The sequence below is a fragment of the Pempheris klunzingeri genome, chromosome 3 (genome assembly GCF_042242105.1).
Source record: "Pempheris klunzingeri isolate RE-2024b chromosome 3, fPemKlu1.hap1, whole genome shotgun sequence".
Classification (NCBI taxonomy): Eukaryota; Metazoa; Chordata; class Actinopteri; order Acropomatiformes; family Pempheridae; genus Pempheris; species Pempheris klunzingeri.
In genome coordinates, this window is record NC_092014.1 from 29,700,582 (window position 1) to 29,721,576 (window position 20,995).

The 20,995-nt window shown below is 42.2% G+C and overlaps 2 protein-coding genes and 1 pseudogene across 3 annotated transcripts; 2 read left to right on the forward strand and 1 right to left on the reverse strand.

The window, feature by feature from the left end:
- The first annotated feature begins 711 nt into the window (after nt 1-711).
- Nucleotides 712-4,237, forward strand: LOC139199172 (CD48 antigen-like). Its single transcript, XM_070828197.1, has 4 exons — nt 712-800; nt 2,552-2,887; nt 3,487-3,771; nt 4,029-4,237. The coding sequence occupies exons 1-4, from the start codon at nt 743-745 to the stop codon at nt 4,136-4,138; spliced, it is 789 nt and encodes a 262-aa protein (XP_070684298.1). The 5' UTR covers nt 712-742; the 3' UTR covers nt 4,139-4,237.
- Nucleotides 4,238-10,975: 6,738 nt separating this feature from the next.
- LOC139199197 (snaclec coagulation factor IX/factor X-binding protein subunit B3-like) lies at nt 10,976-14,355 on the forward strand. Of its 2 annotated transcripts, XM_070828228.1 has the most exons (8): nt 10,976-11,077; nt 11,173-11,245; nt 11,559-11,615; nt 12,088-12,141; nt 13,028-13,119; nt 13,230-13,355; nt 13,899-13,998; nt 14,088-14,355. In XM_070828228.1, exons 2-8 carry the CDS (start codon nt 11,185-11,187, stop codon nt 14,159-14,161), a joined length of 564 nt encoding a protein of 187 aa, XP_070684329.1. In that variant the 5' UTR covers nt 10,976-11,077; nt 11,173-11,184; the 3' UTR covers nt 14,162-14,355. The 2 variants fall into 2 exon arrangements, with proteins under 2 accessions (XP_070684329.1, XP_070684330.1); XM_070828229.1 differs by lacking the exon at nt 12,088-12,141 and having other exon boundaries at nt 10,977-11,077.
- Nucleotides 14,356-15,509: 1,154 nt separating this feature from the next.
- Nucleotides 15,510-16,978, reverse strand: LOC139225201 (ladderlectin-like; annotated as a pseudogene).
- Between the last annotated feature and the right edge of the window lie 4,017 nt (nt 16,979-20,995).

Below are 20,995 nucleotides of genomic sequence, written 5' to 3' on the forward strand. Positions count from 1 at the left end.
GTAACAGAAACAGAGCAGAACACTCTCATAGGGATATAAATGACCTTGAAGTGACGGTCAAAGCTCCAGCAAACTCCCTAACTTTCAGCAGAGATAGTCTGTTCAGTCAGAGCCCCCCATGTCTTCACACACTACATAGTCACAAGACCTCACACAGATGTTTGCCTCTTCACTCCACAATGAGCCTACAGTGAGAGTGAAGTTTGAACACCCTACATGATACACACCAGTGTAAAAATCTGAAAAGGCCTGAAAAGAGCACAAAATATCAAGTGCAATCATAGAAAAGCTGAAGTTATGTGATAAAGTACAAAGGCTGCAGACGAGTGGACACCATCTTGTTGTTGTTGGTTAAAGCAGTTCTATCGTGAGTTCTACCCAAGCTAGAGCAGAGGGGAAACACACACATCTCTTGCTGTATCTCTTTTGCAGTGCATGGAATCAAAATCACCAAAAGAACATTTCAAAGAAACGAGTGAAATCTCTCACACACACTTTTCAAATCTGCATTGATTTATTTAGTGAGAGAGTCAATGCTTTTTCTTTTGATTGTAAGGCATTTCAGCCATTTTGCTTTCAGATGGTATTGCTGCTGTTGAGGCCCTGAATTATGCATCACCACTGAATGTAAACAGCCTCAAGGTGGCACTGGATCTACAGCAACTAAAGCGATGCAAGACATGTACACACTGATACCATACAGCAGCATACTGTCATTACACAGTGACAGATACATACTTACATGCACGACATGGTGCCTCAGCTAAGAAGAAAACTTCTTGCCCTCTATTTCACAGCAGGTAAGTTAAAATATTTATTTCTTCTTAAACTGTTTCATTAATTGTTGTAGCTGCAGTGTTTCCAGATTGGGCTACTTTTTATATAATGGTGATAATTTAGGCTACTTTTGTACCATATAGGTTCCATCAACAAACATCTCAGTCCACAACAACTATATTAAAACTCTCTGCTCAATCAATTATCATTACGTCACAGCTCTGGGATAAAGACTTATAAAAGCTTACATCTAATCCAATGAGTTTGATGTGACATTATCCATTATTTTTTTCTTTTTGCTCTTATACAGCCAGACTTATACAGCATTTTACACACACACACACACACACACACACACACACACACAAACAGCGTGCACTTGTAACTAATGTGGGTTTCTGAAGTCAGTGGAACAGTTTCACTTGTGGAAATGAGCTTGCATTTCTTCTTAACCCACATCTGTAGAATACATTAGAAAACACACACTTTGATCCTCTTGTGTGTCGTCCCTTAGATTGTCATTGTTGATCAGGTGCTCAAAGGGCCATCATAAGATACTGAAGGTGAATAGAATTTTGTTCATGTTGTGCAAAATATAAGTAAAAGTCAACAGCAATGTTTTCCTGTTACTCTTGATAATCCACAGACCTCAGGGACTATTCCTTTAGAGAACTGAAAACCAAATCAGTGTGAGCGAAAGGCACAACATGCGAGTGAAAAATACATAGAAAACAAAAAATGTATACAAGTTAATGTTGCTAACCTTGTTTGAGAAATCATATATTAATTGTGTAAGTGCATTCAGTACAGATAGTAGGACCCCAGAAGTCATTACGTATGCTATGAAATTGTAGCACTGATCCTCTACCAGGTTTCACTTCTGAATCCTGTATTCTGAACCCCTTTTTTCTTTATGTCTTGTCAGTCTAGACAATGCTCCTACTTCTTTAGCATCACTGATATCAGCACTCGGTATAACCAGCACTTTGATAGACAGCACCATCATCAGCTCAATAAAATATCTAATGAATTACATTGCTCTGATAGCTCTCTGGTTCATTTAAAGCAACTATAATCAATATTTTTACAACAACAATGTATGGCATGACAATGTGAAAACAATATGGTGAGGTGTCGATGAACCCTCAGAGAATTATCAGCTGAATCTGCAGCTCCCTTTGGCTTTCTGGGGCTTTCTTGTGAGTTTCAGCTCATTACTTAGCTGTCTGGTCACAACTTTTTTGTTCTGGTTCACTCTCACTGCTGTCATAGCGTTGTTTTCAGAGAAGAAGCTCCAACGAACCACTGTAGTTGTAGACTAATTGGTGAAAATAATCGAGCGCTTTAGTCCCACTATGTTCACTCCAGCTAAAGAGACAGATATTTTCTCAGGAGTTGGTGGAGACCAAAAAACAGAGCTGAAAGACAACAAGAATTATCAGGTGACTTCTAATGAATGAACCATTCTGCGTAAATATGTAAATATGCAGCAGTTTCATCATTTCAACTGAAAAGGTGATGATGTGCTAATGCTATGTTCACAACTTGTTACATCTTGACTGCCAGTCCTCAGCAGTGTGTGTGTTGCTGGTGGAATCACACAGCCGGCTACACCAGAAAGGGTTATGTTTAACATAATGTGACGATGACCCCGACTCTCCTCAGTTGAAGCCGTAACAAGCAAAATACAAAAACATTTTCCAGTTCAGATCTAATTTGTTAACCATTTCATCAAGAGCAAAGCAATCTCACAGCCACATCTCTTCTCTTTCAGTCCCGCTGTGTTGTGTTTGCGCAGATGAAGACAAGGAAACTGTGAAAGCAAGAGAGGGAGCGACTGTCACGCTAAATACAAAGGAAACCAGAGGCCACAATAAAATTCAGATAGTGTGGATGTTTGGACCTGAGAACCCAAACATGCGTATTGCCAATGTGAAGCAACAAGAGGTGAGGACTGACTATGATGAGCTTTTCAGAGGCAGACTGCGACTGGACAGTCAAACAGGAGCCCTGACCATCACACCGCTCAGAGTTAGTGACTCTGGCCTTTACATGCGCACATCCATTGGCACCAGCGTCTCATCTCAGACTTTCAACGTGATTGTCTTCAGTAAGTACTGAGAGCTCTCTTCAGTAGAACTGTGAGTGGAAATCATTGAAAGCAGAGGGTCATATAGGACTGATGGACGGGCTCCCAGAGTGAATATCACTTGACTCGTACTCATTCCTTCAAAATAAAAGTACAACAGTCCAAAACTTTAATAAGATAGATTTAAGATTGTTGCTGTTTTTCTTTGATCCACATTAAAGGCTTAGATCATTTGAAATATAACAATGGACATTTCTGATCTTCACTGCCAACATTTTTCATTTTATTCATTCCTGTGAATAATTTAACGGTGTTTAGGCAGCTAAAGACTGGTTAGATTAATTTAAGCATCTGATGCTAACTTGAAGCGTGAAAGAAAAGACAAACCCTATGTGCAGCCACCCTCCCACATATTGCTTTTCACTGCAGCATAACAGTCACACCACTTCCTGCTAAATGTTTGTTGTGATGTTAACTAACTAGATGCCTTACGTAAATGCCTTTGAGTTGTGCCAAGATTGCTAAACTTTCTCTTTACTGGAAGCTCAAACATAAAACTATTATCTTTCCTCTCATCTGACTCATTTTCCGCTTTTTCTTTTTCTTTCATCTTTCCCCAGGTTCTGTCTGCCCTCCGTCCATCAAGGTCAGCGATTGGATCAACGCAAGCTGTGGTTCGGTCACAGTGGAGTGCAGCGTGGAGAACAGCAGAGAGCTGATCCTGTCGTGGTTCAGAGGGAGAGACAGGCTGAAAAAGACAAGCAGTGCTGATCTGTCCTCCAAGCTGTCTCTTGCTCTGGAAATAGATTCTAAAGATGGAGACAACTACAGCTGTGTGGCTGAAAACCCTGTTGAAGAAAAGGCCACCCAGCTCCATGCAAATGACACATGTCTGAAAGATGGAGGTATGAAGATGATAAAACATGGGAACACAGTGCTCCTCCTGTCTCCATCCTATTTGTAGCTGGTGAAACTTGGATTGTTTGTATTATTGAATGCTTAATCGTTGTTGAAACCAAATCAAGCTTAGTGACTTAAATCTGAACTTCCTGATTTGTCTACCAAGATTCCCAAAGTTTGGTGTTGTGGCACTATAACTAGATCAGGGAGAGTGTTTTCAAAGGTTCATGCAGTACTGTCTCTTTCAATTTCTTTCTCTCAGAGACCGGCAGCTGGTGTCAGACTGAAGCTACAGTACGATTGGCAGTCTCTGCTGTAGTTGGCATGGCCCTGATTGTTCTTGTGGCGGACCACATCAGACTCAGAAGATGAATGTAACTGGGATCCTGAGGATTGTCTTATCACATCATCATCCCATGGACATGAAGGTTTTCTCAAGCTTGACACGAGGAGTCATTTAAAGATAATAGAAAGTCACAGTCAATAAAAAGTTTTCAATAAACATCATGAAAAGACCCAAACCGACACAATCCCACATACACCATCCTGCTGCCCCAAATACTGACTAGGGCACCAAATGTGGATTAATCCACAGCTGAAAATAGACCTGAACAAATGAACTATTTCCACCTGTTATTCCTCTGGCTGTCAAAAAACTACAGTGAGCAGCTGTTTATGAAATTATTGAGCCTTTTGAAAACATGACATAGTAAATTTGTGAGGTGTTTTTAAAGATTTAGGTCTTCAGTGAGAACCAATGGGCATGGAGCTGAGTGCCACAGGCAGGAAGTGAGTCAGTACTGTGAGACAGTTGGTTTGGATCTGCACATTGATAATAAGAAAAGTGTAGAATTATACCAGACTGATCCTTTAGCTGTATTGTGTTCTGTTGATGTTGTGGCACGATACATATATAAAAATGGCACAGCACATTGATAGATGATAGATAGAGCGGTGACAGTTTTGCAAAACAAGCCATGCCTTAAAGAAATTTGGCAAACAAAAAAACTGAAAAACAAGGATGTTTTTGGGCTCATACACAAATTCTATAGATGTAAGTTGGTCAAAATGGAGATGGTAAAAATCACCACATGGTGTTGTTGTCCTTCCAAAATTCAGACCAGGTGTTGGTCATGTCCATCACATGCTGTATATATAGAAGGTGTGTGTATATACACTACCGGTCAAAAGTTTTAGAACACCCCAAAACTGAAAAATAATGTACATTTCAGATTTATACAAAAAGGCCTTTTCAGGGAACAAGGAATGGGTTGACAACTTAAAGCTGTTCTGCTGCAATGGAGGTTGATCAAGCCTTGAAAGTTGATGCTACCAATTTCTACAAACCTTTCTTGATTACGTACAACCCCCTCTGTCTGCATATAAGTAGTGTTGGAACACACTGTGGTACCATACCCTCGTGAGCATTATTTGAACAGTATTGTACTGCAGAAAGTAGTGTGTTTCTATAAAAATGGCGAGGAAAAGACAATTAACAATGACCACCATAACACTTAAAAATGTAGGTCTTTCCTGCAGAGAAGTTGCGAAGAAAGTCAAGGTGTCAGTGAGCACAGTTTCCTTCACCATCAAAAGGCACTCAGAAACTGGGGGAAACTCTGACAGGAAGAGGTCTGGCAGACCCAAAGCCACAACAGAATGAGAAGACAAGTTTCTGAGAGTCAACAGCTTGCGTGATGGGTGGCTCACAGGACAACAGCTTCAAGCACAGCTCAATAGTGGTCGTAGTAAGCAAGTCTCAGTTTCAACTGTGAAGAGAAGACTTCGAACTGCAGGTTTGACAGCTCGAATTGCAGCAAAAAAGCTATTGCTAAGAAGTCAGAATAAGAAAAAGAGGCTTGCCTGAGCCATGAATGATAAATGATATGAACTAAATAATGTACTGTACTTTAACGAAACACTATGCTCATGTCAATATTGAAATTTCTCAATGAATATATAAAAATCAGAGAAGACTCATGATTGAGACCATAAACTCACTAGAAAAGTATTTACTGAGGTAATAAATCATGTGAGAAGTTGTTTTTTTTCTTCCATCACATCCAGAAGCCACATCCAATTCTTTGATACAGTCTATGTGCTGTTTGTATGTTGTCATTTTTACTTTAGTAACAGGCGTAAAGAGGTACTGGACACATACACATTTTTTTGAGCTATTGCCTAAACGATATACTGTGCTGTAGTGAAACACATCGATACAGGTGTTAACACGGACCTAAATATATAACAATCTGCTTTTCATAGGTTAAAGATTGGCTCTCCTACTGCCCTGCTTTGATTCTTGCAAAATTCGTGTTTTTGCACAGTTTACTCTGTTGGACCAGCTGGGAGCCAATGAGTTAACTGACTTAATGCCGGCCTATGTCTCCTTGCCTAGTTACAGCCAATTCTACCTGAACATCTGTCAAATCTACACAATGTCCAACTCAGATGTCCAATGATGGCGCCAAGTGAGTGGCAGCCAGTTACGGCAGCTCTGACCTTTCCCTTTTATTATTCTGACTTTTTTGCACTTTTTGCTTTTCTTTACGTTTTACGTGCCTGCAGCAGTCGTCCCTGTTCACGTTCACACTTTAATGTGAAGCTGGTGAGACTGGTGCTGTGTTTTTTACTTTTTTCTGGGCTGTTTAACGCTGCGTCGGCCAACACAGTCATCCACGGCCCAGGTGTTTACACTCGGGAACAGCTGCTAGCGTTGAGCCAAGTTAGGCTACCCCAAGAGAGGAGACCAGAGATCCCTGCAGAACTACGGAGGAGGAGGAGGGGATGCAGAGCCGGAGTGCAGCGCCGAGAGAGGAGACGGAGGTTCAAGCCATGCCTTCCATCTGTTGTCATGGGAAACGTGAGGTCTCTTCCGAACAAGATGGAAGAGCTAGCGGTGCTGACGAGGCTACAGCGGGAGTACCGGGAGTGTAGTCTGCTTCACTTCACCGAGACCTGGTTGAACGAGCTCACCCCGGACTCCCTGGTGCAGCTGGACGGATTTCACCTCGTCAGAGCGGACAGAAACAGGAGGGAGAGTGGCAAGAAGAAGGGCGGAGGAATAGCGATGTTTGTGAACGACAAGTGGTGTAACCCCGGGCACATTCATGTCATGGAGCAACGGTGCACTAAGGACATTGAGCTGCTAGCTGCTAGCATCCGGCCGTACTACCTGCCGAGGGAGTTTTCACATGCTATCGCTATAACTGTGTACATCCCCCCCCTCGGCCAACGCCGACGCGGCCTGCGAGCTTCTCCACAGTGTTGTGTCACAGCTGCAGACAGCGCATCCCCAAGCCTTTCTCCTCATCACCGGAGATTTCAACCATGTTTCCCTGTCTGCCACTCTTCCTAACTTTCATCAGTACGTGGACTGCTACACCAGGGACAATAAAACTCTGGACCTGCTGTATGCAAACACAGCGGGTGCCTACAGCTCCTCCCCCCTCCCCCCACTCGGCCGCTCTGATCACAACCTGGTCCATCTGCTCCCTGTTTACACACCTATAGTGAAGAGACAACCCCCCACCAAGAGGTGTGTGAAACAGTGGTCCGAGGAGGCCAGTGAGGCACTGAGAGACTGCTTTGACACCACAGACTGGGAGGTGCTCTGTGAACCACACGGTCAGGACATTGACAGTTTAACAGACTGCATCACAGAGTACATCAACTTCTGTGTAGAGACCACCGTGCCCACCAAGAGGGTGCGGTGTTTCTCAAACAACAAGCCCTGGGTGACTGCTGAGCTGAGAGCCTTACTGCTGGAGAAAAGGAGGGCTTTTGGATCTGGGGACCGAGAGGAACTGAGGAGGGTGCAGAGGGATCTTAACCCTCCTGTTGTCCTCATATTCTGTATACACCCCGTGTCCTCCGGGTCAAAATGACCCATCTTCGTTAAACCCCCAATATAAGCAACTTAATTGAATTTGAAACACCAAATCTTATTTTGCTTGAAGAAACAACTTGTCATTCACCACAAATTGTGTGAATACCTGAGTTTTCCCTCTTCACCTGGCAGAAAGATTGCATTTATTCAAGACACCACTTGTTGCTATGACACTGTCAGTTGTATTATTGTTTCTTGTTGTCTTGACTCCCGGTTATCAAATCGTAGCAGTCTTCAGTAGGTGTGAAAGAGTTGGTGGCTCAGAAAATTGGCCTTCCACTCTGCATCCCATAGACTAGCTGCAGTCACATTGTTAGATTCTCCCGGTTCTTTTATTGACAGTCCGAGGATCTCAGCCGGAGAGTTCTGCAGTTCCCAATAGCAGTTTTATTCCAGTCACAGAAGTCACAGGTAAAGTACATGCAGCGCTGGGCTCGGAGTGACAGAGGCCTCATGGACCTCTGGCAGTGAGCCCCGACTCTTTCATGCATATGCTTTTTAAAGGGTTGGCTGGACCGAGTACTATACGTGACTGTCTCTAACTGGCCATTTCAGTGTGTGCGTCACAGATAGTGCATCCCTGGTGTGGTCATATAATATTCAAACACTTGTGGATGTTGTTTGCATAGGCGTGTATCTCTAATCATAACTTTAGAATATGTTTAGCACAACAAAATTATTACAATCAAGGTCCGTCTGGTCCATTCTGTCTATCTTCTTAACAAAATGATACAGGAGAAGCCACGTCTGTGGAGGTCAGATTGACATATTCTGTTCACTCTCATGAGGAGAGAGTAACTTTATTTGAGAAGGCCTGAAACATTCTATGGTCATATTAAATTCTAATTCAACAGCATAACTGTATACACCTGCTAAGATTATGGGTATTATAGGGTATTCCTCCCCATCTTCTTCTTCTGATACATCCTCCACTTCCTCTTCTGAATCACAGTTGTCTTGCTGGACATCTGAAAAAATCAGCTCTAGAGCCTGTTCGACGTTATGACGCGCACTCATGGCTTCAGCACAGAGATAATTCGGGGTACTGTCATCTGCAGCACCTTTATAGCCTCTGGGAATCCACAGACAAAGGGGCAATATTGTTACATTTGGGTCAGATCAAAGGCAGTGCAGTCTGCAAGAAGACCACCTGTCTTGTCTTGTTTATGTCTGCTACTGATTGATCTGAGACAGAACTAAAACCTTCTCACATTCTGTGGTGTGTAACTAACTCTGTGACTGTGATTTCAACTCAATTTGACTGTCGGGTCATTTTGACCCGAAGACGATCTTTGTACCTTTTTTTGTACAGCTTACATGGAAATGTGAATAAAGGCAACAATTCACTTTTTCTAATGTTGGGGTCAATCTAGGAAAAGTCATCAAATTTCAAGTTGAAAAAATATCGTTTAGGGGAATTTTTTTTGGTTTTTAACACAGTGGTGGATCATTTTGACCCGAGGACAACAAGAGGGTTAAAAGAAAGATCAGAGAGTGCAAGGCCAACTACAGGAAGAAAATGGAAGATCATCTTCAGCGGAACAACACAAGGGAGGTCTGGAGAGGTCTCAAATCCATGTCAGGGCAGGAGATAAGCAGTAGGAGAGACCCTAAACCTGGAGACAGAGACTGGGCCAACAAGCTAAATCTGTTTTTCAACAGATTTGATAATGGGCCCACCCCCTCCCCCTCCCTCCCCCTCCCCAGCCTGAGCACAGACCAGCCTACCCCCAGCTCCTCACCACCACCATCTCCGGGGCTCTCACCCTCCCCCTCACTTCCACAACCACCTCTGGTCCTCTCACCTCCACCCCCCACCCCTCACCACCTCATTGGCAGCTCCCTGTCTCACCTGGAGGGCAGTGGAAGCACTGTGAGGATCACTTTCTTTGATTTCTCCAGTGCCTTCAACACAATCCTACCTCCACTGCTCAGGGTGAAGATGGAGAGAGCGGGAGTCAGTGACCAGCTGGCTGCATGGGTCACTGACTACCTCACGGACAGACCCCAGTATGTGAGACTGCAGGACAGTGTGTCTGATGTGGTGGTTTGCAGCACAGGGGCCCCCCAGGGAACGGTACTGTCACCTTTCCTCTTCACCCTGTACACATCAGACTTCAGGTACGCTACAGACAGTTGTCACCTCCAGAAGTTCTCTGATGACACTGCCATCGTGGGGTGTGTGTCAGAGGGGAACGACTGTGAATACAGGACGGTCATCACGGACTTTGTCGACTGGTGTGGACGGAACAACCTCCTAGTCAACGCCAGCAAGACGAAAGAGATGGTGGTCGACTTCCACAAGAAACCCTCCATCACTGCACCAGTGAGCATCCAGGGACTTGGCATCGAGAGAGTGAGGACATACAAGTACCTGGGTGTTCACCTTAATAATAAACTGGACTGGACAGACAACACTGACTCTCTCTACAAGAGGGGTCAGAGTCGACTATACCTGCTGAGGAGGCTAGGATCCTTTGGAGTGAGCAGACCACTCCTGAGGACCTTCTTTGAGACTGTGGTGGCATCTGTGGTCTCATATGCAGTGGTGTGTTGGGGAGGGGGGTGCTCTGAGCGGGACAAGAACAGGCTCAACAGACTAATTAAGAGAGCCGGCTCGGTCTGTGGCTGCCCCCTGGACCCCATAGAGGTGGTGGGAGAGAGGAGGACCTTGTCCAAACTGTCCTCCATCTTGGACAACACCTCCCACCCTCTGCATCAGACTGTGGGGGCCTTAAGCAGCTCCTTCAGTCACAGACTGATACACCCCAGGTGTAAGAAGGAGCGCTTCCGCAGGTCCTTCATCCCAACTGCAGTCAGACTGTACAATGCTGCATTATAGTCTGCTGCACCAACCACCACCACCACCTGTGCACTTTACTATAACATAAACTGTACAATAATTCTCACCCCACTTCACTTCACCCTGTTGTTGTTGTTGTTGTTGTTGTTTGTCTCTGTAATTACATTTTTTTGTGTACAGAGGTTTTTACCACTGTATATATTATATTATATTCTGCTATTTAATTTTTCTAATTCTTAACTGTGTGCTTTTATTTTTTTTGTCTGTCCCTTTGAGCTGCTGTAACAGCAAAGTTTCCCCACTGAGGGATCAATAAACAAATATCTATCTATCAATCCATTAAGTGTTTGCTTTGCTCATTGAATTCAATGACTGTATTCACCTGTTTGATGCTATTATTCAATCACCTTGACTGGAAGTGATGGGAAAATAATTTGTCTTCCTGCAACACAACTCAATGCTGACACAGAGGGCAAAGTCCACACGTTTTTATTGCTAACATGAAGGAGGTGAGTCAGTGTAGGTCAGTGTGTATATAAAGAGCACAGATTCTCCTGTCATCACAGATCTACCTGATACCTGAACAACACTCACACTTGCCTGACTGCTGCTGTTCCCTGTAAGTCATGATACCTCAGTTCTACTTTTGTGGTGTTAATATCTTTCTCTTAACATTTTGTCTGTGTTTCTTTTCTTTCTTTTCATTTCTCTAAGAAAGCGTTTATCATGAAGACTCTGGTGATCCTCTTTGCTATCCTCTATGTTGCTCTGTTCGTCAGGGCTACAGGTGAGACAGAACACTGACACGTCAAAATGCTTGTACTGTGTCACAATTATGACAACTGTTACATATAGATGAAACACATTTCTAAGGACAGAGATAATGAAAATATGGCTCGTGGGAGGAATGACGGTTAATGAATACAATTTTAAATGTATTCTTAGTTTTAGTTCTGAGATCAAAAGTTTACGCTTTTGACTTTACGCATTAGAACAGGAAATAGAATCTGTTAAGTATGGTCTTTGTTCCTCTGCTCGGTAGTACTTGTTAAGAACATAACTGTAGGAAAACTGATTATCTTTGCCGGTCTTTCCCTCAGTTGTTCCAGCAGAGGCTGCTGCGGTACAACAGGAAGACAAACCGGCACCAAACCCAGGTTATTGCCATTTTTTAACTTTCAGTGTCAATGAGTCAGGTCGCAGACCACTTTGTGGCACTATTTATTTTTTTCAAACATCTTAAATTAACTTCACGGAAGCTGTTGTTGCAACACAAAGCACCTTGTGTCATCACATTTAGTGTTTTTCATTTTCTCATTGAGTCATCGCTGAATTTGCCTCATAAATACAGTACGGGCACAAGCTGGAGAAAAGACATTAATTCAATGGGAAAATCTCAGTTCTACTGTACATCCCAACCTAACTAATTATTTCCTTTGAATAAGGATATGATGCAATAAACCAATCTGCTACCAGTCCACGTACACACATATCAACAAATGCTGCCATGTCTTAAAAGCTGCACAGTAAACTGAGACTAGACCTTTCAGGTGTTTTACTGTCTATCTTTCTATCCAGCAACGTGATGAAATGATAAGTGATGACAGTTAATGTTGTTGGGTTTTACAGAAGTGGATGTGGACACTGCTGCTGCTGCTGGTAGAGCAGCTGTTCTACCTCAAGGTAAGAAAAGCACACATTCACATGAGGCTGCTGCTGTTGGAGATAGAAGACGAAAAAATGTGAAGAAAATCATTTACATCACTGTTTGGAATTACAAAACCGTGATTGAGTATGGTCAGGTGGCTGAGAGGACTACTCTGAATTGTCTTTCATACTTTTAGGTTTTACAACGTTAAAAGTTCTTCAAAATTGAATATTATTTTCAGGATGGTTTGCAAAAAAAAGAACGTGTTGAACATGGAAATCAAAATGTGATACAATGGTCCAATCAGTCATCAGACACAAAGATCCCTCTGAGCAGCAGTCAAAGAAGAATATACCAGTAATTGGTCTTCAAAATAGAAATTGAAGGTTAGCTGATGGTTAAAACTGTTGGAACTGGATCACAGAAGGTGAAATTAACGTACTGTGGACCTACAAATCACACTTTATGCCTGCTCAATCTAAGCACTGATCTTGGCACTCACTGAGTGCCAAGATATTTAATGGTTCAGTAATGGTCTTGGTGGTGACATCCGATCATTTTCTGGAGTGTTGTACTAACTCCCATTCAAAGGAAGTTTACATACTTGTAAATAAAGATTTCTATAATGAGTCTAAACATAAAAGATTAATGATTTTAATATAAAATCTTGTACACAGATAAAGACTGCTGCCAGAACTGACACATTTTGAGATCATAGTTTTTAAAAGTGAACAATCCCCCAATTTCTAATTTTTCCAATCAGGAAAAAAAATGGATGCAGCATGATTCTCCCCTGTCGTGCAACACTGTGGAATCATTGACTAAATGGAATTTTTAATCATTAGTACTAATAGTATTTTCAATAATGAATTACAAAAACAGTTTTGGTATTTATTTGTTTGTTTGTTTTCATCATTACAGCTCGTTTTGATTTCTGCCTTGATGGTTGGCAAAGTTTCCAGGGTAACTGCTACTACTTAGCCAATCATGCTGATAGCTGGAGAAATGCTGAGGTAATAACACGATATTCATAAAGAAAGAAAAGATTAGCATCACGTGAATACAGTACGTCATTGTTTTGAAATGAAAAAAAACCCTCCTCTCATTGTGTCTCGTCCTGCAGAACCTCTGTGCTAGCTACGGTAGCAGCCTAGCCTCAGCCCACGACATCTGGGAGTATAGTTTCCTCCAGCGTTTTGTCAGGACTGGTGGTCACACTTTCGCCTGGATTGGTGGTTACTACTTCCAGGTTTGTTTATACATTTACAAGTCTTAGAAAACCTTTGGATGTGGTGATGCAGTTTTTACTCATGAACTGCAGCATCTATTTTTGAATTCATAAACATCTGGACCATGTATCCCACACTCACGCATCATTATGATTCAGCTGTAGATGAATATGTTTAAATACCAACTTGTGATTATCGCGATTGTGTACACAGCCTTGAAAGAGGTATGCATGCTCTCAGGAATTTCTATATCGCAACATAGTCCTTTTTTTCTGTGATGCATTGTTGCTGTTTGACCTAATCTGAAAATAGAAAAAGAAGAAGATTAAGAAGAAAAAAATGGACCCAAAGCAACATTTTCTGTAAATGTCCAACCACGGGGAGTGGTTTGAAATTGGCTGAAAGCCCTTTTAGATATTCTGCATGATTTTATTATTCTGTTGGCAGAAACAGTAACCTTATGAGTCAGAAATGTTTAAATCTTACATGTAAGTGCTGCAAACTAAAAGTGTACACGTTGCGACACTGAAAAAAACAACCACTGTAATTGTGATTTCCTCCAGGGTGACTGGAGATGGGAGGATGGGTCAGTGTTTGGCTATCACAACTGGGAAACAGCAGGCTCCGCTGACCAATACCAGTGCCTCCTGCTCAACTCTCAAGGTAAAACTAGAAAACCCACTCACTGTCATTTGCTGGTGATGATGACGACGATGATGATGATGATGATGATGATGATGATGTTTTTGCAGAGTCTAAGGGCTTTTCCAATCATGGCTGTGAGTTTTCCTTCCCATTCGTCTGCCAGCACAGGCCAAACTGCTAGTCATCACTGACAATACCTCTCCGGACAATACTTCAGCTGCTCTTTGTTCTTGATGCTTTAAAGACACGCTTGTGGACCAAGATCATGTATATGTATCACATATGTCGCCACAAATGAATGCACATCTCTACAAATAGTTCTTTGTTGTTGTTTTGTGTTTTTCATAACATATAATGACCAAAATAAAAGCAAATTATAACCAATACATTGAGTGTATTACCAGTCCTTGGAGGGAAAAGAGAGAGGTCCGTGTGCTGCTTTCTTAGCTGGCAAGTCTGTAGTTGAGCCTGGCTGGAGGAAGGCTTGTGGCTCTGAAAATTCAGCAGTAGGTACAGAGAAAATCTCCATTTGGGTGGGAATAGAAAACCAGTGACACCCCCTCTGCTGGCAGGTGTGTGGGTGAAGGAGTTTTCTGAGGGCAGGACTGTAAGGGCATTATCTAGTATGATCACAGTGAAGTCAGAGCGAGGAAGTCCAGAGTTTTCCAGTCCAGAGCAGCAAACTCAGTTTCACACAGTTATGTTGTGATTGGTCTATAGTAATTACAGTAAAAGAGATGCACAGGAACAGAAAGTATCCACAGAAAAGGAAAATATGACGGCATATTAGGGCCATTGTAGGTAAAACAGAAAATATGGAGAGAGGTAAGAGACGAAATATTCTTTCAAATTAAAGTGGTAAATTTTATGTGAAAAAAAACAAATTTATGAGGAAAAAAACTTGAATATACTCCAAGATGATAAAGATATTAATTTGTGAGAGAAAACTCAGACTTCATCACACCAGATGGTAAATGGTCTATATTTGTATTGTTGTTTGCTGATTCCAAATTTTGAGAGAAAGAAGGAAACTTGAGGAAAACTTCCCATATAGGAAAAACAGTATCTTTTTTACCTTACTGTGTTAGTATGGTCAAATTCAAAGTCCTTTTTCCCTTCTGGCCTGTATAATGTCCTTATTCTGTAGCCAGTAACTCTTAGTAGCACATAAAAGACCACTTAAACATGGATCAGACCATTAATTCTAAGATGTATTTACAGGGCATTGTTTACTTTAATACAAGTCCGCTAAACAAAGGTTGTACTTCCTGAACCTGCTGTTTGTTACATTCTTAGGTTAAGACTCAAGTTACTCTGAGTTGCATGACGGTTATCTCCATGTTCAGACTACAGTTTCAACTTCAACAAGCATGTTACAACCACGCTCTTAAAGGAAGGCCACACGTTGTCCCATTCTTAAACGTTTTTATTATTATTAAAGAAAATGAACAGAACAGAAATGCATTTGCACAATTTCACCCAACATGTAATGATTTATACACAATGCAAAAAAGGCCACCAAACAGGTCATGAGTTAGCTTTAAACATAAAAACCATCCCAGCTGATCCATCCCGAGGCCCCAGATGTTTGATATGTGGTTTAACAGCTGAACGGCTTCTTAGAGCAGATGAAGCGATACTGAGAGCCACACTGGGTGTTTCCCCAACCATCTGAAATTTGATTTAAAAGAGAGAAACAACGTTAACACTGAGCATAGACAATTGAGTAAATCAGCACATAGACCAAAAAAGGTGTGAAAACTGTGTGATGGGTCCCCTGAAGTACGAGTCAATGTCACATTCACTCTGATCTGGACATTGTCCCCTATCAGGACATATAAAAACAGATTTCCACTCTACAAGACCAAGACAGGAATTCAGGTATTACATTCACACTTCATACAATTGTAGTTAAATTATAAAACTGTTATTTGGACATTTGAAAAGAGGCAGAGGGCGACCTGCACTAGTAAGGTCACGGTTATGTAAAAATATATACGGAAAACTATTCAAATGTTTGAATATGTATGATCTTGCCCTCTTGCACCTTCACACGTAGCCACACAGTAAATCTGCTGTGAACTAAGACATTAGCTATAGGTATAGCTATGTTTTCTTTACGTTATATTCCCCTTGAGAAACTAACATTAGAGAACAGGTAAAAGTAGATCAAAGTTTAGCTGATGTATCTCAACAGGTGGACTTACTGGAGGTGCGTAAGTACGTGCAGGGGTAAGTGCTGGAGGAGGAGGGGGAGTACCAGTTGGTGTAATAGAAACCTTCACGGTCAATCCACATCCACTGGCCCTGAGTGAGAAAGAGCATGAGTGTGAGGAGAGAAGTCTTAGTCTCCTCATTTGCTAACAAGTCTATCTTGTGTTACTCTAGACCTCCTTAGGCCAGGTCCAAGGCTTAACCCGGACTGACTGAGTTGGTAGTGCTGCATAAATTCAGATCTGCAGGTTGAAGCCTCCCAGCCATGCAGTGGTCTGTCCTGACGGTGTGATCTGCTGGAGGAAGCTGTACTCTCTGGGGTTTCTGACTGAGGTCAGGTGGCCACCCAGGGCATTGCAGTGTTCCTGTTGGACAGAGGGAGCACAGACGGATCCTTGAGACTAAATCATTGTTGTGTCCTTACTGGTGTGTTGCAGAACATGCTTAATTCATCATTAGTAAAGTAACTGAATGATCAAATCATCATATCAGATGAGAGAAAAAGCCACGACTTGAGCCACATTCAACCTGCTCACAATAGAAAGAAAGAGGTGTGACAGTAGCGGTATACCTCAGCTTTGTACCAGGACATGGGAGAGTTGACAAACAGGAAGCAGCGAGAGTTGTGGCTGTACCAGCCATCTGGACAGAGGTTAAAACGGACTGCAGAGAGACAGAGGAGAGAGAACTTTGGCTTTACTTCATAGACTGAAATGCACTGATAGCAGGTCCTTTCTGGGCTCATATTTGACAGCAGAAACAGCTGTTTGACTGAAACTGACTTCTGTCTGTAATGTATCTGATGTAGTTTACAGAAGAGTTAGCAATAGACAGTTTGTAGAAAAGGACCCAATATTTACACATTTGGATGTTCTACATGAGTTTTTTAATATTTAGAGAAAGATGTTGATTTTTTTTGCCACGACAACCTCACTCATGACGGAACATAAAGGAAAGATGAAAACAGTGGCTCTTACGTTCAGGTGCTGCTGCTTCCTCCTCAGACACACGTGCTGCACAAACAGAGAAACACAGTCAACACAATGAATGTTAACACACATGTATCCTGTTCTCATTATGTGTTGTTTATACATCTCTTTAATCTAATTGGAGATTTTTATAGGACAACTACAACTGGAACAGACAGGAACCACTTAAAAAAGATAACTTGACATTATAAGTGACAATTACAAAAGGTCATATGAACATGACATAAAACCAGACTTAAGGTCTCGTTCTTTATTGCTTAATGTCAGGTACAACTATGCTAACGATGACAAAGTTAACATGCTACGTTTGGCAGGTGTGTTTGCCATGTTGACCATTCTAGTTAAGCACATCACAGTATCATGCTAACATTAGCTAATTATCACCAACATCTTCATTCCTTTTCCGATGCCACTGTCAAGATTGATGAAGCTATCAATCAATCAATCAATCCATCAAGCATGTAAGTTCATTTAGAACACACCTTCTTCTTTCTTCTCTGTGATAAAACTATTCTTTTAAATTTCCTAGATCATCATTTGACATTCAATTTCAAATTGCGACCATTACTTTTTTATTTCATATGCAAAGGTTCCGCTGTACACAAAGAACCTACAACTTGCCAGAACCCAAAGGAACAGGTAGCAAATGTTGGTCCTCTCAGTAAGAACATGTCAGCAACATCAGCTCTGATCGAGAGGCCATGGCCTCTCTAACGCTACAGAGGTACTCGCTGAGATCCTTAGGGATCCTTAGTTGTAATACATATTATGGACCATACTGACTTTGTTCCTCAAAGGTAACCGCACACACTATTAAAACTGCTGTGTATCAGCATGTATCCTTCAAATACACCAGCCTATCTTCTCCCAAGAGCATTTATTTTGAATTAGTTTTCATTTCAAACCACAAATGGACTGACGCGCCAAAACAACTGAAAACAAGGAAAGTGCCCAACCATCCCAAACATCCGTTACCAATTCAACACAGAGGACACTAACCAGGTACAGCAGGCAGAAAGTGCACTGTTGACCCATGGAAATGCTTACAGTGTGCTCATAAAGATCTGAAGCTGGACTCTTATCTGTTTGCTGACAGTAAACACTTTGCTGTTGTGATTTCAGGTTAATGATTTCAAACAACTGGCACACAGAATGATTATCAGTCAGTAATGCCACAATTAAAAAATTGCTACTACTACTGCTGCTACCATGTAGTTTATTCTAAAGCTGCTGCCACTGTTCCACTACTTTGTGTAGTTCAACCATCTAATGTTTATAGTGTATATTACACTCTGCATTTATTTACCTGCTATACACACACAACATTTTGTACATTTTTATTCTTGCATATTTATCGTTTGTATTCATGGTGGTGGTCACTTTAATTCCTATACTGCTGTAACACCAGAACTTCCCCCCGGGGATCAATAAAGTACTTCTATCTACAGTGGGGCAAAAAAGTATTTAGTCAGCCACCAATTGTGCAAGTTCTGCCACTTAAAAAGATGAGAGAGGCCTGTAATTTTCATCATGGTTGTGGCGAGCGGAGGGTCAGGAAAACAAAGAAATAGTCGTTCTTACTCTATTTAACAAATCAAGTTGCCAGACAACGCCACTTTGGGATCTCAGCCCAAAGAACTGAATGACGCACCTTTAAAGGCGCACAGGTCCGTTCACTCAAATAGCAAGAGACAGTGTTCCAATCTCAAAAAAAAAAAGTTTTATTAACAGAATTTGATTAAAATGATATAAAAGCACACCATTCACACGGGGATTAAACTAGGGGACTAAATTAAAGCTGAGGATACCTGTGCACGAGCTGATGGAGCGGTGAATCCCAACAAAAAACAAAAAAAAGAGAAGACACCCAGCTGTGACAGTCACACACACACACACGTGAAGGATACCCGAATCCCAGGGAGCACAGCACACAAAAGGGGATCCCACCACCAGACCACCGGACCTCAGCAACTAAAACAAAGGAACACACACACACACAGGTTAGTGGGGTTACAATAATCCAACAGAACAACAAACAATATACAAGAACTTGGAAACAAATAAATGGCAGCAGAAATCAATTAAATTCAAACAAAACTACCGGTTGCCAAATATAAATTACTCAAAATACAAAGAAAAATAAACAAGGTAAGAAACAAGAAAAACTCTGCCCAAATGAAATATCTAAACAAATAAATCTAAATATAAAAATAATCAATACAACAAATCAAGACAACGGAGCAGGGCAATGAAAAACAAAAATGCAACCCACACTCCCAACAAACAGACTTTGAAAGGGCTCCAATCAAGCCAGTCAATTAACAGTCAGCACACCAGAGTACCACGCAATACTTGCGAGTGATGTAAGCCAGGGGAAAAGCAAATGTCTTAAGAAGGCAGGTCCACAGCTGGTGAAGTAGAACCTCTCCACCAGACGGATGATGGAAATCGGCACGTTATAGTGGACACGCCGAGGAAACTCACTGACGCCGATCCACACAACGCAGCAGCGATCCACACAACGCAGGTCCCCACAAAGCAGGTCCCAACAAAGCAGGTCCCAACAAAGCAGCAGTCTCCAGCTACGATCAGCGCCAACTGTGTAGTCAGCTGCTGACGCCACACACCTGACCGCAAAAATCACCGTGCTGACAGTGAGCAGGGTACACGATCCATAAAAACTCCGGGGCACTCGAACCAAAGGCCCTGCCCGATACGAGCGTGGTCGAGCCGGCAGTGACGCAACCAACCAGGAAGCAGAGAGGGAGAGCCAGCAGGGGGAAATCCACCCCTTAAATAGCCATGGCGCCATCAGTGGTTGGCTATGGTGCTGCCAATTGGCACCGTCAGAGTACAATAATGGCAGCACAATTTCTATGCTGCTACATTCGTATACCTTCAACATAGGTATACCTGAGAAAAAAAAAATCCAGAAAATCACATTGTCTGATTTTTAAAGAATTTATTTGCAAATTATGGTGGAAAATAAGTATTTGGTCAATACCAAAGTTCATCTCAATACTTTGTTATATACCCTTTGTTGGCAATGACAGAGGTCAAACGTTTTCTGTAAGTCTTCACAAGGTTTTCACACACTGTTACTGGTATTTTGGCCCATTCCTCCATGCAGATCTCCTCTAGAGCAGTGATGTTTTGGGGCTGTCGCTGGGCAACACAGACTTTCAACTCCCTCCAAAGATTTTCTATGGGGTTGAGATCTGGAGACTGGCTAGGCCACTCCAGGACCTTGAAATGCTTCTTACGAAACCATTGCCCGGGCGGTGTGTTTGGGATCATTGTCATGCTGAAAGACCCAGCCACGTTTCATCTTCAATGCCCTTGCTGATGGAAGGAGGTTTTCACAAAATCTCACGATACATGGCCCCATTCATTCTTTCCTTTACACGGATCAGTCGTCCTGGTCCCTTTGCAGAAAAAGAGCCCCAAAGCATGATGTTTCCACCCCCATGCTTCACAGTAGGTATGGTGTTCTTTGGATGCAACTCAGCATTCTTTCTCCTCCAAACACGACAAGTTGAGTTTTTACCAAAAAGTTCTATTTTGGTTTCATCTGACCATATGACATTCTCCCAATCCTCTTCTGGATCACCCAAATGCTCTCTAGCAAACTTCAGACGGGCCTGGACATGTACTGGCTTAAGCAGGGGGACACGTCTGGCACTGCAGGATTTGAGTCCCTGGCGGCGTAGTGTGTTACTGATGGTAGCCTTTGTTACTTTGGTCCCAGCTCTCTGCAGGTCATTCACTAGATCCCCCCGTGTGGTTCTGGGATTTTTGCTCACCGTTCTTGT